The sequence below is a fragment of the Chenopodium album genome, chromosome 11, assembly GCF_948465745.1.
Source record: "Chenopodium album chromosome 11, dcCheAlbu1.1, whole genome shotgun sequence".
Classification (NCBI taxonomy): Eukaryota; Viridiplantae; Streptophyta; class Magnoliopsida; order Caryophyllales; family Amaranthaceae; genus Chenopodium; species Chenopodium album.
The window spans coordinates 11,945,561-11,965,582 of NC_137844.1; the positions used below are offsets into that span (position 1 = coordinate 11,945,561).

At 35.7% G+C, this 20,022-nt stretch overlaps 3 protein-coding genes across 3 annotated transcripts; 2 read left to right on the plus strand and 1 right to left on the minus strand.

Moving 5' to 3' along the window:
• Positions 1-1,888: 1,888 nt before the first annotated feature.
• Positions 1,889-6,728, plus strand: LOC145567396 (succinate dehydrogenase assembly factor 2, mitochondrial-like). The gene is made up of 6 exons (XM_081626660.1): positions 1,889-1,917; positions 2,430-2,542; positions 2,643-2,732; positions 2,832-2,958; positions 6,166-6,234; positions 6,325-6,728. The coding sequence occupies exons 2-6, from the start codon at positions 2,430-2,432 to the stop codon at positions 6,469-6,471; spliced, it is 546 nt and encodes a 181-aa protein (XP_081482786.1). The 5' UTR covers positions 1,889-1,917; the 3' UTR covers positions 6,472-6,728.
• Positions 6,729-7,487: 759 nt separating this feature from the next.
• Positions 7,488-12,833, plus strand: LOC145568580 (chromophore lyase CRL, chloroplastic-like). Its single transcript, XM_081628012.1, has 9 exons — positions 7,488-7,939; positions 8,050-8,099; positions 8,847-8,907; positions 8,987-9,022; positions 9,877-9,927; positions 10,210-10,302; positions 12,117-12,221; positions 12,309-12,401; positions 12,517-12,833. Exons 1-9 carry the CDS (start codon positions 7,769-7,771, stop codon positions 12,655-12,657), a joined length of 801 nt encoding a protein of 266 aa, XP_081484138.1. The 5' UTR covers positions 7,488-7,768; the 3' UTR covers positions 12,658-12,833.
• Positions 12,834-18,859: 6,026 nt separating this feature from the next.
• LOC145568581 (uncharacterized) lies at positions 18,860-20,022 on the minus strand. Its single transcript, XM_081628013.1, has 4 exons — positions 19,784-20,022; positions 19,625-19,686; positions 19,247-19,364; positions 18,860-19,155 (listed from the first exon to the last, which is right to left on the minus strand). Exons 1-4 carry the CDS (start codon positions 20,020-20,022, stop codon positions 19,077-19,079), a joined length of 498 nt encoding a protein of 165 aa, XP_081484139.1. The 3' UTR covers positions 18,860-19,076.

Sequence of the window (20,022 nt, forward strand, 5' to 3'; positions counted from 1 at the left end):
TTGGTATAGGGAAATAAGATATTAGTGGTTGAATTTGCATTGACAAACGTGACTAAAAAAGCATGTCAACTAACTAAAAAGAAATGGAGAAAATATTAGATTTATGCTTAAATACATTTTTAATTAATACTAAATATAATGGAACATTTTCGTTACGTAAATCGAGGAAAAAAAATTTAATGGCTAACCACTAATGAAAGCCTAACGGAAACCATTATTTGGTAGCAATATTTATTTATTTATTTATTTATTTTTGTATTTTTGGTGATAGAAAAATAAAATAAAATAAAATTTTAGACATTAGCAAAAATCAAAGTGGTGTTTTTTAGTGGTAGTAAAAGTCAAATTATTAATACTTTAATTAACACTTCGTACGAGTATATTTTATATATGTCCATAAAAATATTTATAATAAATTTAAATGATATAATTTTATCTTTTTTTTTCGTTAACAATTACTTACATTGATTAAAAACTATATTTGTTGAAAATGAACATTAGATTTACAAATATGAGCTTGACACTTTTAAATTTGAACATTTTTTTTTTGGAAAAATTAAAATTAAAATTTTTACATATGAGCATGAGTGCATGACACTATTTGAATTTGAATATATATTTTATGTGAAAATGAAAATAATATTTTAAATATGAGCATGACATTATTTGACATTAAAATTTTAGAATAAAAGACCTAAAATTTCAAAAAAAAAATAAATAAAATAAATAAAACTACAACAACGGGTCGGCTTTGACCCGCAAATGTACGGGTTACACAAGTTCGGGTTAAAATCAAATTATTTTTATCGATTAAGGGCCTGTTCTGATTTAGTGAAAACAACTGAATTGAACTAAACTAAAGCTGAAATGAATTTTTTATAAAATAAGGAAATTAGGAACTGAATTGAATTGAAATTAAGCTGAACAGAACAAGCCCTAAAACTTATTTTTGCTGATTCTTTAATATTTTTTTAAAATAAATTAAATATATTATAAATGAATCTTATTTAAAGAACTTTTTAAATGGATTTTACAATGAAAATAGAAATGAGTTATAACGAGTTATATGATATTTATTAAAAGTTATGATTAATATATACATATGAAATATTAAAAGTATATCGATACAACGACTTTTGTGTGTAATAGGTCACACCGTGTGGCTATCTAATACACGAATAACCCCTGACCAGGTATGTAACCTCCCGGTTGACCGAATAACCAATGACCAAGTGAGTAACCCTTGACTAATCGAGTAACCTTTGACCAAGTAACCCTGATTATTCTTTCAAAAAATAAAGGGTCAACCACATATGAAAGTTTGTGATATCCATAATAATACTTTATATAATATTTTTTATCTTACAAAATCTATCCAAAATTAGTTACTTAGCATCATATGTGTCACAATACCTATTTGTCTTCTACGTAGAGCGATACTTGACAAAAACTAAATTGTCAAATGTCAGCGTGTCGCTGTCTCGTGACCTAGCTGTGAGATCCGGCTTTATTTATTAGTGATATGATATGTTATTAGATTATATTTTGCTTTATTAATATTAACAACAAATAAGGTTGTGCCATAAGGGCAAACCAAAAAAAACTTGTTGACATATGGTAACTAGCTTATTAGCTATGATGCGTGTGTTAAGCACCCTAATCATATGGTAACTAGTAGTACTACCTCCGTTTCCTATTATGTACAACAAAAAAATATTTTATCTCTCACAAATAATAACCCCTTTGTTGCACGTAATAAGAAACGGAGATAGTATTTTTATTTCAGTTGTCTGGTTAACAGAAGGGAGACGTGTTCGTCGTTATCCCCCTCTTCTTTAAATCAATTTAAATATATCATTTTCTGCACCGGGTTCTAAACGGTCGCATGTATTCTAGATTTCTAGCTTTTGAATTGAGGTCAGCTTTTGAATTTTTTCTCTCCTTCTTTTGTATTATATTTTTCTGATATTTGCTGGTAATTTTTTTGCAGAATTCATGCACTTTATTACTTCATTTTATATTTTTGAGAAATTTCACCTTGATTTTGTAGCTTTCAATATTATATTGCATTTAAAGAAATCACGTAGATTTCAATGAATTTTAATGTAGCTATATTGCGTGATTAGAGCTGAGGAATTCAATTTTGATAGTATGAGATTCTTAATTTATGATTATTAGATTAATTAGACATTTTAACTTTATGTTATTATTCATTATTAATATGTATTTTTGGGTGGATTCATGATTCCAATTCTACCCAAGTTTAAACCCTAAGTTTTAATTTGTGTTTATGTTTTTGCAATTGATTGCTTTGCAAATGTGATGAGAGGAGTAATTGGAATTTTGCTTTCAATTTGAACTGCAAGGTTGTTATGAATTCAAGTTTCGTGGTCGAATTTGTTTAATAATACTAGCTGAAATGGTATCAGATGGCGATGCTTCGAAGAGCGGCGACAACTCTCAATAGGATCTTCAATTTGAAAGTTGCTTCTACGAATTGCAATTCATTTGCTTCACCTACTGTTGCACCTTGCAGAATTGTGTAATTATTTCCTCAATTTTCTTTGATTTTCGTGTTTCAGTTTGTTGATATATAATCGATTGGTAAATGGTTTCTATTTGTTTTGGTATAAAATGTTCAGGAATTCACAGTTGGTTCCTGTGACATATCGATTTTATTCGAGTGAGATTGATCTTTCTGATGTGGAGAGTAGAAGGCGTACGATGAACAGGTTAATTTAGTTATCTTTTGCGCATCATTTGCTTTGCACAAAATTGGGAAAATATAATTGTTGATAAATCTGTACCTTATGTAAAATTTGATGGTGTAGGTTGCTGTATCGAAGCAAGCAACGTGGGTTCTTGGAACTGGATTTGGTCTTAGGAAAATGGGTTGAAGATAATATCCATTCAATGGATGAAAATAGAATTAAATCTCTCATTGAAGTTCTTGACCTGGTTTTCATTTTTCTGCCCTATTTTACGCTTTATGTTCTATTGTCCAATTTTGCTATGAAGTTAAAATATGGCACAAAATTGAATTGATATGCCCAATGTGTTAACATGCTTACTTTCTGCAAGCAAGGATGACAGAAATATGTTTATGCTGGTATTCTTAATTTATATGCTGGTCCTTTTTCTGCACAATTTGTAAAATGTAACCATAGACTTTGTTTAACAGACATGTTATTATTCACCTTGCTTTTATGAGCTTGCTGTCCATTAAATTCGATATACAAAAGTTTATATGTGTTAGGAACTTTGGTTTCCACACTTGTTGATATTGGAATACACATGTAGCCAGCTATTATCTGTAATTGTAATACCTGGAATTCAGTACATTGTGGTACATGGAAATATGGACTAGGTAGAGGAACATAATTTCATTTGCTGTCTAGTTTTCTTGAATTAGGCTAATAGTACACAATGCACCTATCTTAATTTGTGTAATGAATAAGATGATTAGTGATGCAAGAGGATTTAGAGAGAAAAGGAAAGAATGTTTTTATCAATAGTATGTTACCAAGGGAATTTCTGATCATTTCTCATTACCAACAAAATGAGCCATGCACAATGTAAATGTGCTCATAACAAACAACCTCGTTATTATGCTGAAACCAAAATAATAGCGTACAGAATCCACTACAATGTCTTTGCATATGTGCTGCTCTTGTACATATACAGAAAGCTAGCAGTATATATTCAAGTGCTTGAGAAATGACCTTTGTAACCCTTATAACCCTTTTTTAAGCCGAGTGTGGGATTGAGAAATGACACCCAGCTTAAGCAGAATATCATTATGCTGTTTTACTGCAGATTTTAGTGAGGATATTAGCTAACTGATCCTAAGACAAAACATGTTGAGTAAGAAGACTGCCTGCCTTTACCATATCTCTCACATAATGGCAATCTATCTCAACATGTTTATACCTCAATCCAGAAGATGAAGCAAATAAAATGCCTTGAGTTGTAGACCTTGTAGTTCTAGCAAGATATCTAACATGTGTGTTGAGGATTGAGATGTAGTTCAGCTTAGAAGTTGCATCGTGAAGGCTATCTCAGACCTAGTAACAGTGAGCTGTACCACTTTTCCAAGGAATTGTTGATAGATGAATGGATTAGTCAAGGACTTCCTTTGTTTGGTGAGAATTTCAAATGAGAATCTACAAGCAATTTCAGAGTTTAACATCCAGCAGTCCTTGTTCTTTCAAGAAATCAGTGACATACTTTCTTTGGGAAAAACTTCTTGATTAAAGAGGACATAAGTCCTTCAATGAAAATGGGAAGACATAATTATATGTTAATATCTTGATGATTGTTGCCAGTAATTAGAAGATCATCCACATATACCAACATTGTAGAGAAAGAGTATAGAGGTGTTGCTTGTCTTAGTGAACAAACTATCCAGCCTTTGATTGTTTAGAACCAAATGATAAGAGAGTTTAGAGTTGTTGAAAGTTAAGCAAACCATTATCTGGGAGCTTGTTTAAGCCCATACATTGATTTCACCAATTTGCACCTCAATTGAGTGTCCTTGGGAGGAGAGGAGCCATTGGGATTGAATTTTATTCTGTTTCCTTATGAAGTATAGCCTTGTGGAAGAGACATGCACACATCACATGGATAGATAAAGCTGGCAGTATACATGTACTCTATCCTTGTACTGATAGAGAAAGCTGGTAGTATACATGTACTCTATTCTTGTACTGATAGAGGTAGCTGGCAGTATTCAACTATACATGCGAGTGTTTGAGAATTCACCTTTGTGGCCCTTATTAATTTGAGATCGTAGGGAACAGGGGGTAGTGATTTAGGTTACACAGTTCCATGTCAAATGCTTGGCTAGATGAGCTGTTAAAAGGGGAGAGGAGGGATTGCACAATGTTGCTTGGATTGTTCAGCAAGATTTAGTGGGGAAGTTTGCGAGTTTTAAAATATAGGAAACGACTTATTAGGAAGTGTAAATGCTTTAAGTACTGATGTAAGTTTTTTAGCTACTTGCTTGGGGGGTTGTGTATGAACTCCATCTTTACTATCTGCTACCTACTACTACCTATAGTAGTCTGCTCTTTTTTAGGTGTGAAGCAGTATGTACCCTTTACCTCTTTCAGTCAAGATTAGAAAAGAGGATCTTTGTGTATGGTTTTAATTCTATTGGATTGTGGTAAATTGTTTGTATGAAATTTATTGGCTGAAATTGGGAACGTGACAAATTCTATGGCCTTTGACTTTTGGTTGGAGACTCTGATGTTGTCTTGAGCTTGGAAGACAGTGCAGTTATAATCAAGCAAATATGGCCTTAGTGTAATCAATATGATAATTTATTAAATGGATACATATGTCAAGCCTACTTTGAGTATTTATTGTTTCAGGGGTCTACTATATATGACAGGAGAGAATTATGAGGATTTTTCAAGGGAAATTAGAGATGCAAATGTCTTATTATGAATGGACTTGTGTTAGAGGTTTCACTAGATGATCGTCAACAACTGTTTAAGCTCTTTAAGGTAGCTTATGGAGTGAGATTTAGAGGTATGTGTAGATGATTATAGTGTCCTCTCAGGTTCCTTCTGAAAAGTGGATTTTAGTTGGGAATAGTGAAATGGGATGATACTCTTCTTTTGAATTTTTTTGGTGTTGGTGCAGGACATATGAGGGTGTCGTAGGATAGACTGCCTGATATATAGAGTTTTTACATTGTATTGCTTCCCATAACAAAAATAGGGAAAAAAAACTGCTACGCATAAAATTTACACTTTTAGTACTCATGAGTCATGACCAGAGGTCTCATCTGATTCAACATTTATGAACTAATTCATTTTTGTACAAAAAAGTCCTATACCTTTCATTTTGTGATCAAAATGTTTTTTTTTAAATTTTATTTTCTAATTTGATAACGTACTTTGAACCACTGAAGGAATCTTTAAAGTCCCTTTATATTCAGAATTTGACCCCCTTTGTGAATATGCTTGTATCTTGTTATCTAAGAAGCTATTATCAATTGTTGTTTGGCTAAGAGACATTCCTATGTATTTCAATTATGCTTCTATGGTAAAATTGGAATCAAGAATTCTGAATGCTTTTCAACTTGGTGGGAAAAACTGGATACTGGACTATACTGTGCTTGTATGTGGATGAACTCATTTTTTATGTTCATGTCTACAGGAAAACCCAGATTTGTGGAACTGGCTGAGTGGGCAAGAACAACCACCTGAGTCAGTCAGTGTGAATCCTGTGAGATTCTGACTGAGAAGAAATCATTGATATCTTCCATACTTTGTAAAATAAAATTGGAATTTGATTAAAAACAATTTATATTTGTAGGTATTTACTGCTATTCGCGAGAAGGTTTCTAGCAATCTAAACAGCCATGCTGCTCCTGAGACGCGAGCAGCACCAGGGAAGCCATGGGTTAGAGGATGGGATGACATTAAGAGAGGCAAAGACACTCCTGTCTCCGGAAATCAGTAGTTCTAATCGATGAAATTGTTAAAATGCGTTGAATATTTCACCACACAGGAAAATAAGGATGAACTTCATATGTTTATTTACCTGGTAGATGAACATGGTAATATATTTGTTATGTATTTTACATATCTATGTAGTTGCTATGCTGGGGATATACTGATATTCCAGTTATATGAAACTTAGTTTCACGCTTGTATGTAAAAGTTTCTCTTCAAATAAATAAATAAGTAAATGAAAAGAAAATCTAATCATTTAAATAATTTTGGTCCCAGCCATGTTCTGTTTTAAATCCATTTCAGTTTTGCTCTCCTGTTATAGTGGCTCTCAGAAGTTGCATCATCTAGGGTAACAGAGATGAACTTTTTGTTCTTTCCAAAAACACACGGTGTTTTCATTGACTTGTGTGCCACTGCAATGTTTGGATGGAGTTGTGAATATGCTCATCTTTAGCCATAAGAATTGAGTGCTAGCATGCTGCCCATCCCTATGTACGCGCTGCCCCATCTATTCATACTGGCTGTATTCTTGGTCGTTTTTTGGGTTGCTTGAATTACCACTAGCTTAGTTCATAGTTGCAGCTCTTCAGTAGTAAGGTAGCTGCTCAATATCTGTGTAAATTTCAATGATGTCTTACAAAATCAAATCTTATTATATTGGTAATGATTCGAATTCTGAGAGAAATAGTGAATTAACTCTATGAAATAAGTAAAGTTTTATTCACAAAAAGTCACAAACATTCCAACTTAGTGAACACATAGGCTTAGTTCCTATACACTATACGGACGTTTAGAAATTTCAAGATGATATGAGTAGTTCGTATGGTCAGGCATAAATTGAGCTAAACCAAGTGCAAGGCACGCTGACTCTAACACGAAGGATACCAAACAACTATTTCTACAAACTCATACGAAGTACGGATTACTAGTAAAAAGGATCCAAATAATACGCTCCATAATTGTTTTTCCCTCTTAACATTTTAGTGGATTAAAATCAATAATTTAGGTGAAATCACAGTGTGATGATTATAGGCGTCGATATCCACCATCCACCACTTTTGTCATACAGTTAGTCATTTTTCCCGTCGATATGTATGAAAATTTGAACCACTGAATATCCTCCAAATTCACACTCAACCCTCATTTCCACTCTCAAATTCCTTCTAGTTTACCAATTCAAGTAACAATCTTTGTGCATAATCATCTTGAATTGAAGTTCCCAGAAAACCCAGAAAAATAAAGCTTGAAATTCTGCCAATAATCCCAGAATTATGCCAGAATCATAGAATAATTACAGCAGAGAAATGGGTGAAGGAGATACAGAACCAACAAATGGAGGGTGGAGCAAAGCTAGTGGTTGGGTGATTAAAACTCTAATTGTGGTTGGCGGTGCGCTGTTCGTTCGCCGTCTTACTAAATCCACCACCCGCCGTGACCATGCTCGTTTCGTCTCCCATTCTCTCTCCGGCGAAAAGGTTTTTTCTCTCTCCTTTTTTTTTTTTTTTTGATTTTTTATAATTTGATTTTGGAAATTTTTTATTGTTGAAGTCGAATTTGTGGGTATTTGTTTGTTGGGTTTGTGTAGAATTCAAGGGAGCAAGCTGCGAGAGACCCTGATCATTTTTTCAATTTGAGGTATGTTATGTTTCTATGTTTTCTTTCATCAAAGGTTGTAGGAAATGTTGAGAATTCGAGGTCTTTTTTGTTGTTTTTTCGGCTTGATTATTAGAACTTTGGTGGTTGTTAATTAGACTTTTGGGTCTTTGTAGAATTTATTCGAGTTGGTAATTATCTTTTGGGGGTTTGGATTGAGGTATTTAGATTTAGTTGTCACATTATTAGTGCCATGATCAGTTTACATACTCCCTTTGTATAGAATTAGTAGTCTTGATGGTGGTATAATTTGAATTAGCGATGTGACAACTATCGGGACAGAGTATGTTTTTGATTGATCATGGAATTATTATTGAGGTTTCTTGTTTCCATTTTAGTCATGGAAGGAGTGGACTCGGTTAGGGGATATTAATTATTGTGGAAAAAGATTATACAATACTGTCATGTGAGTGCAATAGGAAGAAAGGATAATAAATCACTTCAAAATGGGAATGATAGGTTTCATGTCCTTTGAAGAAAAATTATGTCCTTCTCTCTGCCACCAAGTCCTAAAAACCGCGACCACCAGCTTCACCAATTAGATGTTACAATGTATATGTCCAAATGCTTTTCTATATTTAAAGCACGGCCTTTGTTGTTCAAATCACTGTAGTAGAATTGTTTAAACTTTGCTTACCTCGTCTGAGTGTTTGAGGGCGTTTAAGAAGAGTCATTTGTCTAGAACATTTCATATGCCGATTAAGTAATCTGGAGGATAATGTTTTGCAGAATGATTGCCTGTCCAGCTGCAGATATGGTGGATGGCTCAAAAGTTCTGTACTTCGAGCAGGTAGTTAAGATACAGTGTATTGTTTGGCTTTTTAATCCATGGAAATCTTTTGTTAACTAGTATGATTTTCTGTTACCAGGCATTCTGGAGAACTCCTCAGAAACCCTTTCGCCAGGTATGCCTCCCTTTTACATGCCTACATGGAGGAGATCATTTGCCATGCCTAATCATAACTATTCCTCATTTCTTCTTTGTTACTTGCTTGAACTGTTATTTCAACCTTGAGTTTTTTTCACAAATTACTTGGCATGCTGTTCTGGTATGGATATTTTTCATTCATTTTGAACCCAAATACTCCCTGCGTTCTTTTATTGTTCTACTCATTTTCCAGTAGCCGGTTCTTTTTTTCTTTTTTTTTCCCTACTCACTTTGCGTTATTCTATTTTAGGTATATACCCCTTTTACTTTATTCACTTTTTCCAACATCCACTCATCTTTTTTTTTTTTCCATTCTCTCTCTTACTAAATTTACACCCGATCACCATTTTTTCAATATTTTTTAAAATTGCATATCTACCGTAACTGAAGGATAGAGGGAGTATTAGAAATTGGAAATTTTTGTTTCATTATACTTTATATTTTACTTTTTGTAATAGGGCTTCAGTGTGAACAGACTGAACACTTGAGTGTGTTTGTCATGTGGTATTTTCTTAGCCTTCTATCTTCTTTTGCTCTTTTGCATACTCTTTCTCTGGTTATATATAATTTTTTATTTATCTTGGATTGGAGTCTGTTCACACTTTCCTCAGTATATATGATTTTAAGAAGCAGGAGTCCTCACCTGCCTTACCCCGAAAACAAATTTAGAAATTTAAGACGTTGGCAGAAATCCAAATGTGATTTAATTTTCATCGATATATAGTGTCACTTACTCTTGTAAACAATGTTGTTTCTAAATATACTCAGGATTAAATTCTGTAGGAAATTATTTTCCTTTTGGTTGCTAATATTGCTGCTATTGCATTGCAGAGATTTTATATGGTGAAACCTTGTCCCAAGGAGATGAAATGTGATGTTGAGGTGAGCCTTATGTTTTACATTGCTCTTCATTTTTGAGCTATTAGCTTTTATAAGGCCACCTTTATCTCTGATCTTCCTCAGATGGGTACATTTTTTTTTCCCTTTTTTTTTTTTTTTTTTTTTTTTTTTTTTTTTTTTTTTTGTTTGCCTCTTTGAAGTAGCAAGAAATATTTGACAGCCACATTCTTTTTCTCCATTAGAAGACTTAGTTTCTTATATTACTATCAAGTTTGTGCACTGGCTAGTTTAGTTCTGATAAAGGCTTCTTACTTACAATGGCAGTTGAGTACATATGCCATTAGAGACATGGAGGAGTATAAGAACTTCTGTGATCGGTCAAAGGATCAACGTCCACTTCCTGAAGAAGTTATTCGGGTGAGTTTGCTTTAGCATACTTTATGTTTAAACATGCTTTGAACTGAACTCTTAACATTAATTTGCTAGAATAAGGCTAGTTTCATAAAAATTCATTTCTAGCTTTGTTCTTCCAAGAACATTCTGATACGTGTAACACAATGAAGAGATATTTATAATTATATACTTATGTTGTAGTACCTCTTAGGTCTTGCCGTGATAGTTTTTCTCTGGAGTAGAAAATGGACTATACCAGGTTTTTGTACATGGTTAAGCTGTGAGTATAAGTTGCTGGAAGAAATATCAAATATGTCCATCACTGCTGTCAATCTTATGGGATATTTCTCCTGTTAAATAATGTATTCATCATGCCAGAACTAATTCTGCTATTTTTTACTTCAAAAATCAAATCTCTCCTTCTAATGGTGCTGGAGGGTCATCTACTCACCTGTGATTTTTTGTTAAATGACATAAGTACTTGCTATGCACATTTATCATTGTTATAATGCTTACATATATGGTGATGGGAAATGGGTTTTCTTCAGTAGGAACATCTTATTTTTTATGACTGATTGAATTACATGCACTTGTTGGGATTGATTGGAGGGATCTATATTGGTTTTTTTAGTGCTAGACATTCCACATGCTCCATCATGGGTGTGCAAAACTGGATTTGGTCAACTGTTTGTTGTAAGTAGTAAATATAGGCAGCACATTTTCCTATCCTAAATCGTATTCGTAATTTTGGTTAACCAGATAATCGGAAAATCAGTTTGGTTTGTTCGGGTAGTAAGTTATTCTAGTTTGCTTTGCCAACCTTCCATCAGCTTATAAAAACATATTGGTATGGTCCTAAGTTACTGCGTCATGTTTTGTCTTAAGAGGACCAGTAAGATTGATATTCATTTAAGCAAAAATTATGAACTGCCTTTCCCAAGGTAAAAAGTTCACAAGTGAGACAGCTGTAATTCAAAATGTAATTTCCAACACTAATAGACAAAAGTGCAGACAGGGAATATCGAAAACCAAATCAAGGCAAATCAATGATTGGTAAGTGGTAACCTGACCAATGAGCTCAAATTTATTTCCGGCAATTTTTTAACTATTAAATTCATGTGGTTGGTTTAGGTATCCGAATTACAGAAAAATTATTAACCATATCCAATCTGAAATCTCGGTTTTTTTTTTTTTTTTTTTAATGATGACCCATATGTTGGTTTGGTATTTACGGTTTTGGGTCCGGTTTTCTGGATTGATCTACCTGATTTTCCCTTTGCCCAAACTTTTACCTCGCTTTTCCTTCCAATTGTGTCATTAGCTAGCTAAACAGTCAACTGGCGATGAACCTTGATTGCCATAAATGAGATACTTATGGAACCTGTCACACTTAGTAGAAATGGAACTAGGCATTGTAGACCCAATCTCATGTACTTTTGTTTTCTAGACTATTGGTAGTTGAAGGATGGCAAAAGATTTAAATAAATTATCAAATTTGACTTGTGAGATCCTTGGTAAATGTTTCCATTTGATAATTATAGTTAATAAAGTAATTAATTTTCCTTCTTAGCTAGATAAAGTATGGGCACGACATCCTTTGTTAGCTGTTTGGCTATGAATGATGTCAAGTGGTGGAGGGATGGTCCAAAGCCCTAACAAACTTGGCTACTCCTCAATTCTTTGTAATTAATAGGATAGGCCTTCAGGCATTGAACCACAGAATCCTTGGTGGTTAGGTAAAGCTAGCATATCTGTATCCCATTAAGCAACCTACATATCCAGATATTCTATCATACACTTTCATGGCATGGCTGCTCATTCCAGTCGCCATTTTGCAGGATGTTGCAGAACATTTGACTACTATTCATCTCAAACGGTGTGAACGTGGAAAACGCTGCTTATATGAAGGGAAAACACCATCAGAGGGATTTCCTAATACTTGGGTGTGTATTTTCCTTTCCTTGATGTGTTTTGCTGTAGGGAAAGCTTCTCTTTTTGTTCATATTTGACCAAATTTTCTTTGTGTACAGAACAATGCCTCATACTGTAAATCAGAGCTATCGGTCTTGAAAAACAATGAAATACACATGTGGGATAGAGGATATGATGAAGATGGGAATCAAGTAAGTTATAGTTGTGGTGTTAATATTTGATTCAAAGATTGCATTTTTGTGTTGGTTATTTTGTGGTTGACTATTGAATGGTTAACTGTAGAACTGAATGTTATATATGCTACAGGTATGGGGAGTCAAAGAAGGACCTTATGAATTTAAGCCTGCATCAACGTCGAGTTTCAAGGACATGTACTCACCGGCGAATTTGTTATCCCCTTTATCCTTAGACAAAAGGATAGAGGGTTCATTTGTTCTACAGGAGTGATTACAAGCTAGTTGTACATGCATTATGTAAATCTTTTTGACATTTACAAGATAGCGAGGAAATAAATGCTATTATGAGCAAATTTCTCGTGTATTATACATGGATGGTGGATCTAATGCAGCCACTCGAAGTCCTCGTTCTTGAGCCTTAATTCTTAAATAATAAAATTTCTTATAGCTCACTTGCCGTCAACTATAAGTTATGTCGAATGGGGAAATGTTCCATGGGAAGATACCTTGAGCATGGCTTGCTCTTCTTGATTTGGTGGTACATACCAAAGGTTTGTGTATCAGTTTTTGCATATTTCCTCTCCAGCCTATCTGTGGCGCACACGAGAGTTGATTCCAAGGCTAAGACCATAAGTATTCCCCCCCCCCCCCCCCCCCTCCCTCTCCAAATCTTTCTTATCTCTCTCCCCTTTGTGGCAGAGAAAAAAAGTGTGTTTTTTCAATGTTGATTGTTGGCTGATATAATTTTTTTTTTCCCCTTGGGTGCATTATGACTGTTAGCTATGGTGGAGGGGCTTGATTTAGTGTCCGTTGGCAACTTTAGATATTCAAGATAACTAGTTGCAGCTGTTCATTGAGGCGTATGATCCAAGTTAATTGAGGACCTAACATGGCAGTTAATTGTGACTTCTTCTGCAGATTATATTTCTCAGAATGTTTTTGGTTGAATAGGCTATATATTATGTCTTAATAAAATCTGCTTGGCAAATGTAAACAATTTGACTGTCAACTCAATGACTTTAATCCAAAGAAGCCTGATGGAGTTTTATTTGCATGACCTTGTCAGCTATTGAGGGCCAGGACTGACTAGAATATATTTTCAGGAAAGTCAGAAGGTTGAGAATTATGACAAACTATTTAGAGCATAGTTTGACATGTATCTTTGTAGAAGACCGACTGACTGACTGGCGTGACTGCTGGATGCAAGGGCTATCATAATAGTTGATGTTGCTGGTAAGTTGATATGGTGAAATTGGAGTTTTGCTTAAGAATTAGTTAAATTCTGTTGCTTGTTTTGCTAGTGCGTTCCAGCTGGCATTTACCTCTTATTTTTGTTGCATGTAACAACTTTTATTTCATTAATTGAATGAAATAATTTCCCAACCACTTCTCTCTCTTAATTTCTCTGATTTCTCTCTCTCTCTCTACCTTCTCTGTAATTGTCCGCCATTGAAGAAGCTCGAGCTTCTACCTTATCATTGGTATCAGAGCGACTCTTGCTGTTTATTGCAGTAGGAGATTCTGGCGCCTCCGCCTGTCACACGAAGAGTGGCTGCCATGGAAGCTCAGCTCAAAACCTTGGAGTAGCGTTTGGAAGATCAGAACTCTAAAATCGAGCAAAAATTTGAGGAGATGATGAAGCTGATGCAAGCAATTCATACTGAGAAGGTTTCGCCTACAGTTTCTGAACCTTCTTCACCTTCTACTCCTTCCTCTAGTTCGAATGATGGCTTTAACAGGTCCAATCCTACCAGGACCTTAGGTATGAACCCTAAATTGGAGTTTCCTAAGTTCAATGGCAATAATCCTCGAATTTGGGTAAAGAAATGTTGCAAATACTTTAGTTTATGCAAAATTGCCGATGAACATAAAGTTGATTTAGCTTCCTTGAATATGGTTGATAAGGCTGAGAGTTGGATGATGAATTATCTGTCTGTTAGGAGATCTGTTTTAGTTGATTGGAATGATTTTGTTGTTGATCTGTATGCTCGATTTAGGGATAATTCTGCTTTCGATGTTGTTGAGCACTTTAATAAGTTGCAGCAGACTGGTTCAATTGAGGATTATATTGATGAATTTGAGAATCTTAGGTCTGTTTTGTTGATGAATAATCATGTTTTGCCGATGAATAATCATGTTTTGCCTGATTATCTGGATAGCTTTATTGGAGGACTCAAACCTGCTGTTAAACCTTTTGTTCGAGCTTTTAAACCTTCAACAATAGCTTCTGCTGTTGATTTTGCTAGACTGCAGGAAGAAAACTTGAATTCCTCAGCTCAGGTTTTTAGGCAAAATCGTTATCCTGCTGCTAGTAATAGGAATGTGCAGTCTTATGTGCCATTAGCCAATTCTAAACCACCTCTCCTTCCTACACCTTTGTCTACCCCAAACACTTCTTCTTTTTCTAAACACAAACCACCTTTAAAACCATTTAAACACATTCCAGCTGATGTTAGGCAAGAGAAGATTGCTAAAGGCTTATGCTATTACTGTGACCAGCCTTATAGCAGAGAACATAAGTGTGCTTTTAAGGAGCCACAACTCTTTACAGTTGAAATCCCTGGGTGTACCTTGTCTGATGAAGAAACTGAAGATGTCTTGGACTCAAGTGACAGTGATTCTGATCCTCAGATCTCTGTCCATGCTTTAGCTGGTTCTCAATCATTTCAAACTATGAGAATCAAAGGTTCAGTTGAAGGGAAGGATTTGCATATCTTGATTGATTCAGGAAGTACACACAACTTTGTTGATGTGAATATGGCTTCCAAGTTAGGTTGTAAGCTGGATCCAATTCCATTTCAGTCAATCTCAGTAGCTGATGGGAATCATATCCCTTGTACTCACATGTGTAAGGGTTTTTCTTGGACTATGCAAGGTCACCAATTTGATGCTGATGTTCTTCTTATTCCTCTTGGAAGCTGTGACATGGTCTTAGGAATTCAATGGCTTAGATTGCTTGGGCCTATTAATTGGGATTTTCGGAAGTTAAGAATGAAGTTTGACTTTAGAGATTCCCATGTGGAGTTGAAAGGGTTGCCTTCTAAGAAACTTGCTGTGATTGAAGGGAAGCCTGGAGTTAAGTTTAAGAATTCAGCTATGCAACTATGTTTGTTGCATGTTTCTGAGTCTTCTTCTGCCAAGGAAGAAGAAATTCAACTGTATTCTGCTGTAGTTGAGGATTGTGTTGAACTTTCTGAACTCAAACAGAAATATGCTCAGGTTTTTGCAGAGCCTACTGAGTTACCTCCAGTTAGAGGTGTTTTTGATCACTCTATTCCTCTCATGCCTGGTAGTACACCTGTGAATATTAGGCCCTATAGGTATCCCTTGAAACAAAGAGACATTATAGAACAACTCATTCAAGAAATGCTGGATAGGGGAATAATACAGCCTAGTTCTAGCCCCTTTGCCTCTCCAGTTGTTCTAGTTGGAAAGAAAGATGGCACATGGAGGTTATGTGTTGACTACAGAGAGCTGAATAACAGGACAGTGAAAAATAAATTTCCCATACCCGTCATTGATGAGTTGATTGATGAATTGGCTGGTGCTACTATGTTTAGCAAGTTGGATTTGAGAGCAGGCTATCATCAAATGAGAGTGAGTGAGTCTGATGTTTTCAAGACGGCTTTCAAGACTCACACTGGACACTATGAGTTTTTGGTGATGCCTTTTGGTCTCACCAATGCCCCAGCATCTTTCCAAGGGTGGATGAATCATGTGTTTAGACCTCTCCTCAGAAAATGTGTTTTAGTTTTTTTTGATGACATATTGGTTTTTAGCAAGTCTGTGCAAGAGCATTGGTGCCATTTGTATGAGGTTTTTGAATTGATGAAAGATAATTCTATGTTTGCTAAGGAAAGCAAATGCATATTTGCTACCCATAGAGTTGAGTATTTGGGTCATTTTATCACTGAGAATGGGGTGGAGACTGATCCTAAAAAGGTGGCATCAGTGAGTAGTTGGCCTGTTCCACCTACTGTCAAGGAGTTGGGAAGCTTCCTGGGTCTTACTGGCTATTATAGGAAGTTCATCAGAGGGTATGCAGTCTTATGCAAGCCATTAACTGGCAGCTCAAAAAGAATGGATTTCACTGGAATGATCAAGCTTAGACAGCCTTTGAGTCTTTAAAACAAGCTTTGGTTACTGCTCCTGTGTTGGCTATTCCAGACTTCAGCAAACAGTTTTTTTTGGAGACTGATGCCTCGAAAACTGGAATTGGTGTTGTTCTTATGCAGCAGGGTCATCCCTTGGCTTATATTAGTAGATCTTTGGGACCAAAATGGCAGAAATTATCTGTGTATGATAAAGAACTATTGGCTATTGTGTTTGCTGTGCAGAAGTGGGAACAATATTTGGTTGGTGGTCACTTTGTGATCAAAACTGATCAAAAGAGTTTAAAATGGTTACTGCAACAAAAGATATCTACTCCTTTTCAGCAGTTTTGGCTGTCTAAATTGATGGGGTTTGACTACGAGATACAATATAAGAGTGGTAAGGAAAATGTGGCTGCTGATGCCTTGTCAAGGATTCAAGGGGCTGAAATTCTTGTTATGGCATTTTCAGTTGTTGATTCTAATTTGGAATCACTGATTACTGATAGTTATCACCTTGATGCAAATTATGCTGCAATTATTCAGCAATTGCAGAACCAGGTGGTTATTCCTGACTTTCTTTGGAATGGTAAACTCCTTACCAGGAAAGGTAAGATTGTGGTTGGTCCTGATGTCCAATTAAGGAATAAGATTCTGAATTGGCATCATGCTTCCCCAGAGAGTGGAGGCAGGGAATTGACTCTTAAAAGAGTCAAGCAATTGTTCTATTGGAAAGGGTCAATTGTTCTATTGGAAAGGGTTGACCAGAGATGTTAGTCACTTTGTGAGACATTGTGTGGTTTGTCAAGCTGCCAAGTATAATACTTCAGCATATCCTGGTCATTTACAGCCATTACCTATTCCTGAGGAAGTTTGGCTTGACATTTCAATGGATTTCATAACTGGTTTGCCTAAGTCTGCTGGTTTTGAGGTTATCTTTGTGGTTGTTGATAGATTCAGTAAGTATGCTCATTTCATGGCATTAGCACATCCTTTTACTGCTATCCAAGTGGCACAATGTTATCTGGATAATGTTTTTAAGCTTCATGGGTGGCCAAGGTCAATTGTAAGTGACAGGGATTCTGTTTTCATTAGTCAATTCTGGAAGGGGTTGTTCACTTTACAGGGCACAGAACTTCTCTTGTCAACTGCTTATCATCCTCAAACAGATGGTCAGACAGAGGTAGTGAATAGATGTCTAGAGGGTTATCTGAGATGTATGACTGGGGATAATCCTAAGGAGTGGTGTAAATGGCTACCCCTTGCTGAGTGGTGGTATAACACACATTTCCGCTCTGCATTACAGCTGACACCCTATGAGGTAGTTTATAACCAACCTCCTCCTTTGCATCTGCCGCCTTACTTACCTGGGGAAAGTAAGAATGCTGAAGTTGATAGAAGTATGCAGAGAAGGGAGTTCATGATTCAAGAACTGAAAAGTCATTTACTTCTTGCTCAAAAGAGAATGAAAGAACAGGCTGATAAACATAGATCTGAGAGAGATTTTCTGGTTGGAGATTGGGTGTGGCTCAAGTTGCAAGCTTACAGACAGAATTCAGTTCAGAGGAGAGTCAATCATAAGCTCTCTCATCAGTACTATGGTCCATTTCAGGTGGCTGCAGTTGTAGGGAAAGTAGCTTACAAACTTAAGCTTCCAGCTGATGCTCAAATTCATGATGTCTTTCATGTTTCTCAGCTGAAGATTTTCAGGGGTACTCTTCCTATGGTGGCTCATATTCCTGTTGCTTTTCAAGGCCAGAATGTTGCTTATGAGACAATTCAACCTGAGGCTATACTTGACAGAAGAATTGTTAAGTCTCAGAATCAGGCAGTTGTGCAGTACTTAGGTTAAATGGGTTGGTTTCCCTAATTTTGAGGCTACCTGGGAGACTGCTGATTCCTTTGAGCATCGATTTCCTGAGTTCATGGGTTCTCAGACTTGAAGTTCATGGGTTCTGAGACTTGAGGACAAGTCTTTTTGAACGGGGGAAGCTATGATATGGTGAAATTGGAGTTTTGCTTAAGAATTAGTTAAATTTTGTTGCTTGTTTTGCTAGTGCGTTCCAGCTGGCATTTACCTCTTATTTTTGTTGCATGTAACAACTTTTATTTCATTAATTGAATGAAATAATTTCCCAACCACTTCTCTCTCTTAATTTCTCTGATTTCTCTCTTTCTCTCTCTACCTTCTCTGTAATTGTCCGCCATTGAAGAAGCTCGAGCTTCTACCTTATCATAAGTTTGAGTATTTGACCAGCGTGATCAAAGAAACTGGATGAGTGTTAGGCTAAGTACATAGGAAACTACTAGTATGTGGTAAAACATCTAAGCTGTCAGCATTCTCCATCTCAGTTAAACAAATTCGTCAAATTACCAGAAAACTGAGAAACAGGAATGAGGACAGTGAGATGATATAGAATATGATATCAATATGATTTCATCAGGTTTGTACTTCAATATTTCTCACTAGTACAATTATACAGAAAGAATTAAGAGTAGCAGTATCGATGTTAAAAGAGATCACTACCCTCACAACTCACAAAGTACAGGGTGATGAGAAAAAAAACTATGTTGGGGTACAAAACTTCAATTCAAGAACTTAATAGGTGCTGTTCAGGTAGAAGTATATTCCACCGAGTATTGCGATTCCAACAACAATGGCAATAGGCAATGCTTTTCTACAAAATAGAAGGAAAAACATCAAAAATTTTATACTGTAATAGACTTAAAGTTGAGAAGCATCACAGAATCAAATTGTATTGAACTTACCCAATAGCTTCATCTTTTTTAATCTGTTCTTTTCTTGCTTTTCGAACATCTTTGTCATTTACATTTTTGGTTACAGGGGGATCATATGCCCTGAATCTGCGCTTTGGAGCTCCACACACTGCACAAGTTTACAATCTAAGTTAAAACTACGATCTTTGGGATTTTTACATATTGCTATGTAATATACTAATACATCAGTTAGATTTCCACTTGTGTATCTGTCTTTGTTTCGCAATTATGTAGTCTCTGACAGAATGACCAGTTTAATCCATACAATTTACTGCACTAATTCATCTTTTCAACTGATAAAATTGTATAATTCTGATGCAGTAATCAGTGAGAATGCAGTGGAATGAAAAGTGGTGTGTACTGACTTACCAGGACAGTAGTAATTGTCAGGCAATTTCTCGAAAGGTTTCCGAGGATCATTGTAAATGTACCTGTATACCAATCAATTCATCCAATAAAGTCAGTAAAAAGATGCAGGAAGACAAAAAAAGGAGAACAGCATAGTCAAACAGAAAGAGTAACTCATACCCACAATCGCGGCAGATATAGGCCTGTTTGGAAGCAACACGCATAGAGAACTTAGGGGCAGCAGTAACACTAACCCCGGGGAGACGGAGGGAGGAAGACGAGAAAGATGATCGTAACGCAAAGCGATCAGCAGCGCGTCTGAGGCCGATGCTGGTGCCTGCAGGAGGCACCAGTGCAGAAGGTATAGTCCATGACTTGGTAGAAGTTGCTTGTTGCTGCAACTGTAATGTCATTGCCAT